We start from the raw sequence: 14,546 nt of genomic DNA, 5'->3' as shown, positions 1-14,546 counted from the left end.
AAATCATTTTCTTTCAACCCTAGCAATAAAGTAACTGCAGCTGACTTTAATTTTAATAGAGAATAATAAATGCAGAAAGGAAGCAAGAGTAGATAAATGTATTTACCTCACATTAGAGAAATAGTTCATATAATCATTATATAAGATAATTATACTTCCATAGGCAGTAGTAATATATTATGGTTGTGGACAAATGATTAAAACAAGAGAGTTGTGTACAAACGTTTAGTCATTTCCAAGGGTCTGAGACAAGTTGCTTCATGCTTCTTACTCCCCAGAAAGCAATGCAGATGGAAAAAAAAATCTGAAGAAATAAAATACAGAGAGGAAGAACAATTAAAATTGATTCAATACTTCTGTTCAACTGAGTTAGAAATACCTTTCTAGGGGAAAATGAATATACATATTTTAAGCAATTAAATTATTCAAATTGAATCTAGCAGTTGTTCACTGATAGAATATAGCCAACCCAGCTTAAAACATGTTATGTGAAGAGTAGGAGTAAAAAGTTTTGTTTCTGTGGCTTTTAAAATAAAATATCCTCACAAATCTGGGTCATTTCTAGGGATGGGGCTATGTAAATTAGGCAGTGAATGAAACAGAACTGTCTTCCGGCTTTTGGATACATTGCATGTTGTTTGTATTGTACTAAACAATCTCATTATTTATATAGTTTAAGAAGCCTTTGGAAAAGGAGAAATAAAAACAGTATTAAGGAATCATTTCTCTCTGAGGCAATGTGATCTACCATATTATGAACTTCACCCAACATGAATTAAATTCTAAATAGTGCTGACTTAACTACTTAGTCTTTTGATCTTACCAGGTGTAAAACTGTAACTGCAAAATTCTCTTTAGAATTGAAGACATACTAAATCATAATAAATCATAAGAGTTCATTGAGTTTACCCCTTTGCTTTCGAGTAACACCACACATTCCCAATAAATCACCAAAATTTAACCAAGTAAAAGTGTTGACTTCTTATGATCCTAGCAAGAATGATAATACAGCCATCTTCAGGAAGAATTAACCGGTTGCAGAAATTTTCATTGTGTGTCATCTAAATGCCATAATGACCTAAACACACACACCTTCTGCTCTTCTTGATGTAAAATCTAGGCACTGGTCATAGTCCTTACACCTCAGAGCTTTCCAAAGTCAACCCTTACCCTTTACCTATACACTAAAATTAAGCTACAGGATTTCTTTTATGATCTCCATTTTATGTGTTATTAGAGTGATGATGAAAAATGTCCAAACAGCTGGGGATATGGGGAAAGCTGTGAAAGCATTTCTCCATACTTTTTTTTTACTGTGCAAACTTCTTCTTCAAATGATTAAAATATGACCACTTGCCTCTCCCCAGAAAGATCACAATTACTGAAAGATCCATTAAAATGTACAAAGAGACATAGTTAAGTAATAATATGAAGGCATGGGGAACATTCTGGGGTGATGGACTAAAGTGAAGCCAAGGCCATTAACTGAGGCCAGTCATTCATTCACAGAAAATACCCTCAACTGCCATGAATTTGCTATTAAAGACTGGATATGAAAATAACAACAACAACAAAACCCTCTTTGGATATGAAAATAACAACAACAACAAAACCCTCTTAAACCCAGATATTTAGATTAGATGGGTAGGTTGTTCAGTTTCATATGAACATTCTTGTTCTTTCTAGAGAACTATTATCCTTCACATTAGCTAATCTGATAGTTTTATTCAAATCCATGTGTTACTTTCAGCCTATAACATCCACAATATAAAAAAAAATACCAAAAATAAAATCAAAAGTTATTTTGAAGCAGGAGTCAAGAATAATATTAACATTCTGAAGTTGCCTCAGAAATCAAATGCAATATGCTTAAAGGCTGGTTTTAATTTTGTTTCTTTTGATTGTACTTTAAGTAAAATGACCTCATGGGATTTCTCACGCGGTGCCAAGCAAAGTAATATCAAGATAAGGGATATTTGTGAAAGTTAGTAGATTGTGCAGTGAATTACATTTGTATATGAACATGGGTTAATGTTGGCAGAGGGATAGCTGAGAAGACAGCTTTCAAGTGGGACAGAGATGATAAATCTATGATATCGGGGTGAATAGTTTAATTTGGATCCATAATATTAATTGAGAAACTAATGGATACTTTGTGCTGTGCAAGGCACTGGTATCTGAAAAATATTTGGCAGCAGAAATTTTTATTGGTTTTCAATTGAGAAACTAACGGATACTTTGTGCTGTGCAAGGCACTGGTATCTGAAAAATATTTGGCAGCAGAAATTTGTATTGGTTTTCAATCTAGTGTCTAGGGTCACATGGATTATTTCATTGGTTTAAGTCTAGGGAGAATGAAACCTCTACAACTGTGTGTAAAATTTTGTATGTCATAATTCTCCTCGTCCCTACTCTCCACCCACTAGACTATCCATACTTTCATCTAGGATCTCTGCAATATTAAGAACCTTTGATCTAACAAGAGTGTGAGAAAGATTATAATTCAGTACCTGCCTTTGTTGTTAATTCACCACTTCCCAACTAAATCTTTCCACTTTTGAAACTATAAATCCAGTTCTATTTCCTTAAGGACCCATCCCTAATTAAAACACAAAGATCTTATCGTATTACCTAAAATGCTTTTACCTTTTTACCAAAAAATGCAATGTTGCACAGTTTGTAGTTTTATTTTGTTTCTCTGTTTTTGGTTTTCTATTTTTTCAGGCCCCTACGTATTATCCCTCCAAATGGAGGAGAAAAGCTAATGAAGCGAAGAGGTCAGATTCACATGTAAGATTAATGCACAGTGAAACCCTTGCTTAGGCTGGGCATTGTCTTAGGTGCCTTTATTAGATTATAATGTTTTATTCTCACAGCGAACTTGGAGAATTGGTATCCAGTTTACTGGTGAGGCAATGGGAACTCATAATTTATGTGGCTTACCAAGCAGTCACAAAACTACTAAATATCAGAGCTTGTATGATGTTTTTTGTTTACTTAATGTCCCCCAGAAAATCAAACTACACATCCTGGGAAGTTAGTTCAGTGAATATGAACATCAACAGTGAATTCATTTTCTCTTTTTTAGTAATCACTGTACTTTTTTGCCACTAACTACTAGGTTTCTAAGACCTTTTCACAATCAATATTTTAAGCATAAAGTGGATTTTAAAAATATGTAATGAAATCCAGATTGGCACAAGATCATAGAAATTAAACGCAATGAATATGTCCTTCTCAAAATATGCATGACCCTGAAATAGATACCCAGTTTTATTAGAAAATAAATAGGAAAACACAGATTTGCTTTTATATTTTTGAATGTGTATATATACTTATAATAGATCTAAACATACATTTCATATATAATTTTAAGCTGGAAAACTACTTAACATGGACTCAATATGATCACTTGATTATTATAGTCATTTCATTTAAAATTTTCCCTTGTCCAATCTTTCTCTTGATTTTTGTATTAGGCTGTTTATTTTAGTTCTCCATAGCTGATCAGATTAAAAGTGTCATTTGAGATAATTGCTCATTAACATATTTCTCAATCAACTATTTGTACAATGAAGGCAGGGGAATTACTACTTAGGCCAGTGTAAGACTACATGGAAACCACAGCACTTTTTCTTTGCAGTATTCTTCCCTAATCTGTAGATATGATGCTTCCAGATATGTACAAACTCAATGAACACTTATTTTATTCTAGGTCTGGGCAAGTCCCATGATTTTAACAGCTGGATTCAAAATATGAAACAGAGAAAGTTCACTCTTGGTGTCAAGCCCTCCCTGTGTAACACATCATTAGTGGCCCTTGTCTTCAGGCTATTTCCTTGACTTCTCAGGGCCCTCCACTCTGATGCCTGAACTTTGGCCTGTACAGATGCTCTCCACATTTTCTCCGCCCCTTTCCCAAAAGTTCACCAATTGGCAGGTGGCTAATCTGAGCCATTAATCCATAATAAAATGTCAGCGGGAACTGACGTGTCATTCTGCTGCTCCTCCCCGTTAAGTCTTGTGTTTTTTTTTTTTTTTTTTTTTTTTGTGGTACGCGGGCCTCTCACCGTTGTGGCCTCTCCCATTGCGGAGCACAGGCTCCGGACGCGCAGGCTCAGCGGCCATGGCTCACGGGCCCAGCCGCTCCGCGGCATGTGGGATCCTCCCAGACCGGGGCACGAACCCGCCTCCCCTGCATCGGCAGGCGGACTCTCAACCACTGCGCCACCAGGGAAGCCCAAGTCTTGTGTTTTTTGAGGCCTTATTAAAAATGGAGCAAATCAGGCATCTATTCCTTTTTTTTTAACTTTTTAAAATTGAAATAGTTAATTTACAATGTTTTATTAGTTTCAAGTGTACAGCAAAGTGATTCAGTTATATATACATATATACATATATATCTATGCTTTTTCAGATTCTTTTCCATTATAGGTTATTACAAGATATTGAGTATAGTTCCCTGTGCTATACAGTTGGTCCTTGTTGGTTATCTATTTTACATAGAGTAATGTGTATATGTTAATCCCAAACGCCTAATTTATCTCTCACCCCTCCCCTGCTATCCCCTTTGGTAACCATAAGTTTGTTTTCTATGTCTGTGAGTCTATTTCTGTTTCATAAATAAGTTCAGTTGTGTCATCTTTTTAGATTCCACATATAAGTGATATCATATGATATTTGTCTTTGTTTGGCTTACTTCACTTAATATGATAATCTTTAGGTCCATCCATGTTGCTGCAAATGGTATTATTTCACTCTTTTTCATGGCAGAGTAACATTGCATTGTATATATATATGTATCACATCTCCTTTATTAACCTGTCAATGGACATTTAGGTTGCTTCCACGTCTTGGCTATTGTAAATAGTGCTTCTGTGAACACTGGGGTGCATGTATCTTTTCAGATTAGAGTTTACTCAAGATATTTGCCTGAGAGTAGGATTGCTGGATCATATGGTAATTCTATTTTCAGTTTTTTAAAGAACCTCCATACTGTTCTCTATAGTGGCTGCATGAATTTACATTCCCACCAACAGTGCAGGAGGGTTCCTTTTTTTCCACATCCTCTCCAGCATTTCTTATTTGTAGACTTTTTAACGATGGCCATTCTCACTGGTGTGAGGTGATAATTCATTCTAGTTTTGATTTGCATTTCTCTAATAATTAGCAATGTTAAGCATCTTTTCATGTGCCTGTTGGCCATCTGTATGTCTTCTTTGGAGAAATGTCTATTTAGGCCTTCTGCCCATTTTTTGATTGGGTTGTTTGTTTTTTGATATTAAGCTATATGAGCTGTTTGTATATTTTGGAAATTAATCCCTTGTCAGTCACATCGTTTGCAAATATTTTCTCCCACTCCATAGGTTGTCTTTTTGTTTTGTTTATGGACTCAATTTGCTGTGCAAAAACTTTTAAGTTCAATTAGGTCCCATTTGTTTATTTATTTTTTATTGTTTCCACTACTCTAGGAAATGGATCCAAAAAGATATTGCTGTGATTTATGTCACAGACTGTTCTACCTATGTTTTCCTCTAGGAGTTTTATAGTATCTGGTCTTACATTTATGTCTTTAATCCATTTTGATTTTATTTTTGTATATGGTGTTAGAGACTGTTCTAATTTCATTCTTTTACATGTAGCTGTCTAATCTTCACAGCACCACTTGTTGAAGAAACTGTCTTTTCTCCACTGTATAGTCTTGCTCCCTTTGTTGTAGATTAATTGACCATAAGTGCATGGGTTGATTTCTGGCTTTCTATTCTGTTCCATTGATCTGTATGTCTCGTTCTGCCTAGTACCATACTGTTTTGATGACTGTAGCTTTGTAATATAGTCTGAGGTCAGTACAGTATTGTCTGTACCAAACCTGCATGAAGCAAGTTTATAGGTGCCATTTCTCCAACTACACTTACTCACTTCCTATCTCTCTGTCACATTTTGGTAATTCTCACAAATTTCAAACTTTATTATTATTATATTTGTTATAGTGATCTGTGATTTTTGATGGTACTACCATAACTCACTGAAGGCTTAGATGATAGTTAGCATTTTTAGCAATAAAGTATTTTTTAATTAAAGTATGTAAAATTTTTTTAGACATAATGCTATTGTACACTTAATAGACTACAATATAGTGTAAATATAACATATGCAGTGGGGAACCAAAATATTTGTGTGACTCACTTTATTGTAATATTTCTTTACTATGGTGGTCTGGAACCAAATCCACAGTATCTCCAAGGTAGGCTTGTACTCCATTGTGTATATTTTGAAGCAAATTTAGACCTCCATGTTGATTTCCTAAAATTCTCCTGGAATGAATGTACCTATTTTGTATCACTAATAAAGAACCTACAAACCAATAAAGCATCACTTATAAACTGAAAAGTATATTTTTATTTAAAAATTCTTTCTCTGACATTGATAAGGTTCATAAAATATCAGTTAACTGGCTATTTTACACAAGTGTAACAACCACAACAGCAGCAATTTGTTTTAAGGGAAACACAGTAAATGTACAGAAGTTTTTACTGAATTATTTGGAGAAAAATAAAATCAATTGTTTGTTAAATATACATTTTTTACATGTAATATTATAACATGGTTTATTAACTAAGCAATTCCATAAATGTCTCTCAGTGTCAACAGATGTACAGTGCAGTTTTCACCAAATGGTGCATAGTATTCCATCTAAAGAATAACCTATATTTATCCAATGCTGTACTGTTGAATGCTTGAGTCATTTCAGAATCATGTTTTTGCTATTAGAAATGGCATTGTGCATTTACAACAACATGGAAGGACCTAGAGACTGTCATACTGAGTGAAGCAAGCCAGACACAGAAAGACAAATATCACATGATATTGCTTATATGTGGAATCTAAAAATAAAGGTACAAATGAACTTATTTACAAAACAGAAGTAGAGTCAAGGATGTAGAAAACAAACTTATGGTTATCAGGGTATAAAGGGGAGAGGGATAAATTGGGAGACTGGGATTGACATATACACACTGCCATATATAAAACAGACAACTAATAAGAACCTGCCATGTAACAAAGGGAACTCTACTCAATACTCCATAATGGCCTATATAGAAAAAAAATCGAAAAAAAAAAAAGAAAAAGAGTGGGTATATGTATAACTGATTCACCTTGCTGTACACCTGAAACTAACACGATATTGTAAATCAATCACACCCCAACAAAAATTAAAAAAAAAAAAAAAGAAATGGTGCTGTGATGAGGTCACCCTGGGAGCAGTGTGTTTAGTGAGAAGAGGACAGGCAGGGACACAGTGGTCCTGATGACAAGGATGAAATGGAGCCCAAAGGACAAGAAAGAGCAACCAGAAAACAGAAGGTAGTAGAATGGTGGTGGAGAGCAGAAGGCAGGAGGAAGAGGGCAGCTTTCTGCTTCTGGCTCTGGCCCTTGGGGGCAGTTACTGATGAAGCTGTAGTGACAATGGAGGGGAGGTGATCTGGATGGCAGCAGCCTGGGCACAGGCAGCACTGCTCTCAGCAGTTCCAGCTCTGCTCTAGGTAGTGCCTCTTCAATGGATCTGGAACCAACTGCAGTAGTGTCTCACCACAGCCAGCACCGGCTTGTGAGCTGAGCGGCAGGGCACCCGCATTTTCTGATCTCTGGGTCTCACTGATTCATCCCTTTTGGTGCTCCAGTCCCACCTCCTTCCATTTGCTCTTCCGCCCCTTCCAATGCCTTTGAAACCAGTTCCTTGTATTAACATCCCACTGTTTGAAATACCTAGAGTGGTTTCTGTTTTCCTAACTGGACCCTGTTTTAAATATTTTTTTTCTTTTCTTCTCACAACTTTTTTTTTTAATCAGACAAGTATTTGACTAATACATTTTTTGTGAAAAAAAAGATGAAGGACAAAAATAAAAATCTATTCAATCAAGTGACAGTAATATTTTATATGATAAAGAGTTTTATAATGTCAAAATGTTTGATGTGGATTAATGGTGTCAGTATAAAATAGTTATAGGTATAAGGTACATATAGCTCCTGCTATGTCATTTGAATATTAAGGGTGAAAAATGATTTCCTTGACTACTGACAGCCTTAGTGTAATATAATCCACTATTTTTTTTTGAGGGGGAGATGTCTTTTTAATTTATTTTTTAACATCTCTACTGGAGTACAATTGCTTCACAATGGTGTGCTAGCTTCTGCTTTTTAAAAAAAGTGAATCAGCCACACATATACACACATCCCCATATCTCCTCCTTCTTGTATCTCCCTCCCACTCCCTATCCCACCCCTCTAGGTGGTCAAAAAGCACTGAGCTGATCTCCCTATGCTATACAGCTGCTCCCCACTAGCTATCTATTTTACATTTGGTAGTGTATGTAAGTCCAAGCCACTCTCTCACTTCATTCCAGCTTACCCTTACCCCTCCCCGTGTCCTCAAGTACATTCTCTATGTCTGCATCTCTATTCCTGTCCTGCCCCTAGGTTCTTCAGAACCATTTTTTCTTTTAGATCCATATATATGTGTTAGCATACAGTATTTGCTTTTCTCCCTCTGACTCACTTCACGCTGCATGGCAGACTCCAGGTCCATCCACCTCACTACAAATAACTCAATTTCATTTCTTTTTATGGCTGAGTAATATTCCATTGTATATATGTGCCGCAGCTTCTTTATCCATTCATCTGTCAATGGACACTTAGGTTGCTTCCATGTCCTGGCTGTTGTAAATAGTGTTGCAATGAACATTGTGGTACATGACTCTTTTTGAATTATGGTTTTCTCAGTGTATATACCCAGTACTGAGATTGCTGGGTCGTATGGTATTTCTATTGTTAGTTTCTTAAGGAATCTCCATACTATTCTCCATAATGGCTGTATCAATTTACCTTCCCAGCAACAGTGCAAGAGGGTTCCCTTTTCACCACACCCTCTCCAGCATTTCTTTGTAGAATTTTTGATGAGGGCCATTCTGACCGGTGTGAGATGATATCTCATTGTAGTTTTGATTTGCATTTCTCTAATGATTAATGATGTTGAGCATTCTTTCATGTGTTTGTTGGCAATCTGTATATCTTCTTTGGAGAAATGTCTATTTAGGTCTTCTGCCCATTTTTGGATTGGGTTGTTTGTTTTTTTGAAGGTGAGCTGCATGAGCTGCTTGTAAATTTTGGAGATTAATCCTTTGTCAGTTGCTTCATTTGCAAATATTTTCTCCCATTCTGAGGGTTATCTTTTCATCCTGTTTATGGTTTCCTTTGCTGTGCAAAAGCTTTTAAGTTTCATTAGGTCCCTTTTGTTTATTTTTGTTTTTATTTCCATTTCTCTAGGAGGTGGGTCAAAAAGGATCTTGCTGTGACTGATGTCATAGAGTGTTCTGCCTATGTTTTCCTCTAAGAGTTTTAGAGTGTCTCACCTTACATTTAGGTCTTTAATCCATTTTGAGTTTATTTTTGTGTATGGTGTAAGGGAGTGTTCTGACTGCATTCTTTTACATGTAGCTGTCCAGTTTTCCCAGCACCACTTATTGAAGAAGCTGTCTTTTCTCCAGTGTATATCCTTGCCTCCTTTGTCATAGATAAGTTGACCATAGGTGCGTGGGTTTATCTCTGGGCTTTCTATCCTGTTCCATTGATCTATATTTCTGTTTTTGTGCCACTACCATACTGTCTTGATTACTGTAGCTTTGTAGTATAGTCTGAAGTCCAGGAGCCTGATTCCTCCAGCTCCGTTTTTCTTTCTCAAGATTGTTTTTGCTATTCAGGGTCTGTTGTGTTTCCATTCAAATTGCGAAATTTTTTGTGCTAGTTCTGTGAAAAATGCCATTGGTAGTCTGATAGGGATTGCATTGAATCTGTAGATTGCTTTGGGTAGTATAGTCATTTTCACAATGTTGATTCTTCCAATCCAAGATTGTAGTATATCTCTCCATCTGTTTTTATCATCTTTAATTTCTTTCATCAGTGTCTTATAGTTTTCTGCATACAGGTCTTTTGTCTCCTTAGGTAGGTTTATACCTACATATTTTACTATTTTTTGCAATGGTAAATGGGTGTGTTTTGTTAATTTCTGTTTCACATTTTTCATCATTAGTGCATAGGAATGTTAGAGATTTCTGTGCATTAATTTTGTATCCTGCTACTTTACCAAAGTCATTGATTAGCTCTAGTACTTTTCTGATAGCATCTTTAGGGTTCTCTATGTATAGTATCATGTCATCTGCAAACAGTTACAGATTTACTTCTTTTCTGATTTGGATTTCTTTTATTTCTTTTTTGTCTCTCATTGCCATGGCTAAAACTTCCAAAACTATGTTAAATAACAGTGGTGACAGTGGACAACCTTGTCTTGTTCCTGATCTTAGAGGAAATGGTTTCAGTTTTTCACCATTGAGTACGATGCTGGCTGTGGGTTTGTCATATATGGCCTTTATTATGTTGAGGTAAGTTCACTCTATGCCTACTTTCTGGAGGGTTTTTATCATAAATGGGTGTTGAATTTTGTCAAAAGCTTTGTCTGCATCTATTGAGATGATCATATGGTTTTTCTCTTTCAGTTTCTTAATATGGTTTACCATATTGATTGATTTACATATATTGAAGAATCCTTCCATTCCTAGGATAAATCCCACTTGATCATGGTGTATGATCACTTTAATGTGCTGTTGGATTCTGTTTGTTAGTATTTTGTTGAGCATTTTTGCATCTATGTTCATCAGTGATATTGGCCTGTAGTTTTCTTTCTTTGTGACATCTTTTTCTGGTTTTGGTATCAGGGTAATGGTGGCCTCGTAGAATGAGTTTGGGAGTGTTCCTCCCTCTGCTATATTTTGGAAGAGTTTGAGAATGATAGGTGTAAGCTCTTCTCTAAATGTTTGATAGAATTCTCCTGTGAAGCCATCTTGTCCTGGGCTTTGTGTTTGTTGGAAGATTTTTAATCACAGTCTCAATTTCAGTGCTTGTGATTGGTCTTTTTATATTTTCTCCTCCTTCCTGGTTCAGTCTTGGAAGGTTGTGCTTTTCTAAGAATTTGTCCATTTCTTCCAGGTTGTCCATTTTATTGGCATAGAGTTGCTTCTGGTAATCTCTCATGATCCTTTGATTTTCTGCAGTGTCAGTTGTTACTTCTCCTTTTTCATTTCTAATTCTATTGATTGGAGTTTTTTCCTTTTTTCTTGATGAGTCTGGCTAATGGTTTATCAGTTTTCTTTATCTTCTCAAAGAACCAGCTTTTAGTTTTATTGATCTTTGCTATCATTTCCTTCATTTTTTTTTTCATTTATTTCTGATCTGATCTTTATGATTTCTTTCCTTTTGCTAACTTTGGGGTTTTTTTTTTTGTTCTTCTTTCTCCAATTGGTGTAAGGTTTGGTTGTTTATTTGAGATGTTTCCTGTTTCTTGATGTAGGATTGTATTGTTATAAACTTCCCTCTTAGAGTTACTTTTGCTGCATCCCATAGGTTTTGGGTCATCATGTGTTCATTGTCATTTTTTTCTAGGTATTTTTTGATTTCCTCTTTGATTTCTTCAGGGCTCCCTTAGTTATTTAGTAGTGTATTGTTTAGCCTCCATGTGTTTGTATTTTTTACAGATTTTTTCCTGTAATTGATATCTAGTCTCATAGCACTGTGGTCGGAAAAGGTACTTGATACGATTTCAATTTTCTTAAATTTACCAAGGCTTGATTTGTGACCCAAGATATGGTCTATCCCAGAGAATGTCTCATGAGCACTTGAGAAGAAGGTGTATTCTGTTGTTTTTGGATGGAATATCCTATAAATATCAATTAAGTCCATCTTGTTTAATGTATCATTTAAAGCTTGTGTTTCCTTATTTATTTTCATTTTGGGTGATCTGTCCATTGGTGAAAGTGGGGTGTTAAAGTTCCCTACTATGATTGTCTTACTGTCAATTTCCCCTTTTATGGCTGTTAGCATTTGCCTTATGTATTGAGGTGCTCCTCTGTTGGGTGCATAAATATGTACAATTGTTATATCTTCTTCTTGGATTGATCTCTTGATCATTATGTAGTGTCCTTCTTTGTCCCTTATAATAGTCTTTATTTTAAAATCTATTTTGTCTGATATGAGAATTGCTACTCCAGCTTTCTTTTGATTTCCATTTGCATAGAATATCTTTTTCCATCCCCTCATTTTCAGTTTGTATGTGTCCCTAAGTCTAAAGTGGGTGTCTTGTAGACAGCATATATACGGGTCTTGTTTTTGTATGCATTCAGCCACTCTGTCTTTTGGTTGGAGCATTTAATACATTTACATTTAAGGTAATTCTCGATATCTATGTTCCTCTTACCATTTTCTTAATTGTTTTGGGTATGTTTTTGTAGGTCTTTTCCTTCTCTTGCGTTTCCTGCCTAGAGAAGTTCATTTAGCATTTGTTGTAACGCTGGTCTGGTGATGATGAATTCTCTTAGCTTTTGCTTGTCTATAAAGGTCTTAATTTCTCTGTCGAATCTGAATGAGATCCTTGCTGGGTAATCTTGGTTGTAGGTTTTTCCCTTTCATCACTTTAAGTATGTCCTGCCACTCCCTTCTGGGTGGCAGAGTTGCTGCTGAACAGGCAGCTCTTAAACTTATGGGGATTCCCTTGTATGTTATTTGTTGTTTTTTCCTTGCTGCTTTTAATGTTTTGTCTTTGTGTTTAATTTTTGATAGTTTGATTATGATGTGTCTTGGCATGTTTCTCCTTGGATTTAACCTGTATGGAACTCTCTGCACTTCCTGGACTTGATTGACTCTTTCCTTTCCCATATTAGGGAAGTTTTCAACTATAATCTCTTCAAATATTTTCTCAGTCCCTTCCTTTTTCTCTTCTTCTTCTGGGATCTCTATAATCCGAATGTGTTGCATTTAATGTTTTCCCAGAAGTCTCTGAAACTGTCCTCAATTCTTTTAATTCTTTTTTCTTTATTCTGCTCTGAGGGAGTTATTTCCACTATTTTATCTTCCAGGTCACTTATCTGTTCTTCTGCCTCAGTTATTCTGCTATTGATTCCTTCTAGAGAATTTTTTTAAATTAATTAATTTATTTATTTTTGGCTGTGTTGGGTCTTCATTTCTGTGCGAGGGCTTTCTCTAGTTGTGGCAAGTGGGGGCCACTCGTCATCGCAGTGCGCGGGCCTCTCACTGTTGTGGCCTCTCTTTTTGTGGAGCACAGGGTCCAGACGCACAGGCTCAGCGGCCATGGCTAACGAGCCCAGCCGCTCCGTGGCATGTGGGATCCTCCCAGACCAGGGCTCGAACCCGTGTCCCCTGAATTAGCAGGCAGATTCTCAACCACTGCGCCACCAGGGAAGCCCCGCCTTCTAGAGAATTTTTAATTTCATTTATTGTGTTGTCCATCATTGTTTGTTTGCTCTTTAGTTCTTCTAGGTCCTTGTTGAACGTTTCGTGTATTTTCTCCATTCTATTTCCAAGATTTTGGATCATCTTTACTATCATTACTCTGAATTCTTTTTCAGGTAGACTGCCTATTTCCCCTTCATTTGTTTGATCTGGTGGGTCTTTCCTTGGTTGTTCATCTGCTGTGTGTTTCTCTGTCTTCTCATTTTGCTTCACTTACTGTGTTTTGAGTCTCCTTTTTGCAGGCTGCATGTTCGTAGTTCCCTTTGTTTTTGGTGTCTGCCCCCAGTGGCTAAGGTTAGTTCCGTGGGTTGTGTAGGCTTCCTGGTGGAGGGGACTAGTGCCTGTGTTCTGCTGGATGAAGCTGGATCTTGTCTTTCTGGTGGGCAGGACCACGTTCTGTGGTATGTTTTAGGGTGCTTGTGACCTTAGTATGACTTTAGGCAGCCTGCTAATGGATGCAGTTGTTCTCCTGTCTTGCTAGTTTTTTGTCATAGGGTGTCCAGCACCGGATCTTGCTGGTCGTTGAGTGGAGCTGGGTCTTAGCATTGAAATGGAGATCTCTGGGAAAGGTTTTGCCATTTCATGTTACGTGGAGCCGGAAGGTCTCTGGTGGACCAATATCCTGAAGTCGGCTCTCGTATCACAGAGGCACAGGCCTGACACCCGGCCAGAGCACCAAGATCCTGTCAGCCACATGGCTCTTTTGGGAAGTCTGAGGTCTCCTGCCAGCGTTCAGTAGGTGTTCTGTAGGAGTTTTTCCACATGTAGATGTATTTCTGATGCATTTGTGGGGAGAAACGTGATCTCCACGTCTTACTCCTCTGCCATCTTGTAGGTGTCCTCTATACTTTTGAATATTATATATATATTTTTAAACATGACTACTGTCTGCTGTACAGATAAGAATTTAAGCAGAGATGAGACCTGAATTGCTACAAAATATCTCTATTTCCTATTAATGCAAGAGAAGAAATAAACACAAACAGAACTAGAGTAGAAATTGAAGCCACATGTATTGAAGTTCCTTCTGAAATGAAAACATTAGAATATATTAGTTAACAATAAATTTTTTCCCCTAGAGTTTTGCAAGAACACAATTTGACAAATTCCAACTCATAACAAATTGAGAATTATTGATTTTACTTCCAGTATGTTCTATATATGACCAAAATACTGAGTAATATGCAGAC

At 36.5% G+C, this 14,546-nt stretch overlaps 1 protein-coding gene across 1 annotated transcript in view; it reads right to left on the bottom strand.

Moving 5' to 3' along the window:
- Positions 1-229: 229 nt before the first annotated feature.
- AGMO (alkylglycerol monooxygenase) overlaps positions 230-14,546 on the bottom strand; it is a gene marked incomplete at both ends in the record, with an annotated part of 343,447 nt that continues 329,130 nt past the window's right edge. Inside the window, one exon of the mRNA XM_079711695.1 lies at positions 230-304. Within this exon, the coding sequence (XP_079567821.1) occupies positions 230-304 (75 nt within the window). The remainder of the gene's footprint in view (positions 305-14,546) is intronic.

The sequence above is a fragment of the Hyperoodon ampullatus genome (assembly GCF_949752795.1).
Source record: "Hyperoodon ampullatus genome assembly, chromosome: 9".
NCBI lineage: Eukaryota > Metazoa > Chordata > Mammalia > Artiodactyla > Ziphiidae > Hyperoodon > Hyperoodon ampullatus.
Note: the sequence above shows the minus strand (reverse complement) of the source record. Positions and strands in the feature narration are given on the sequence as shown.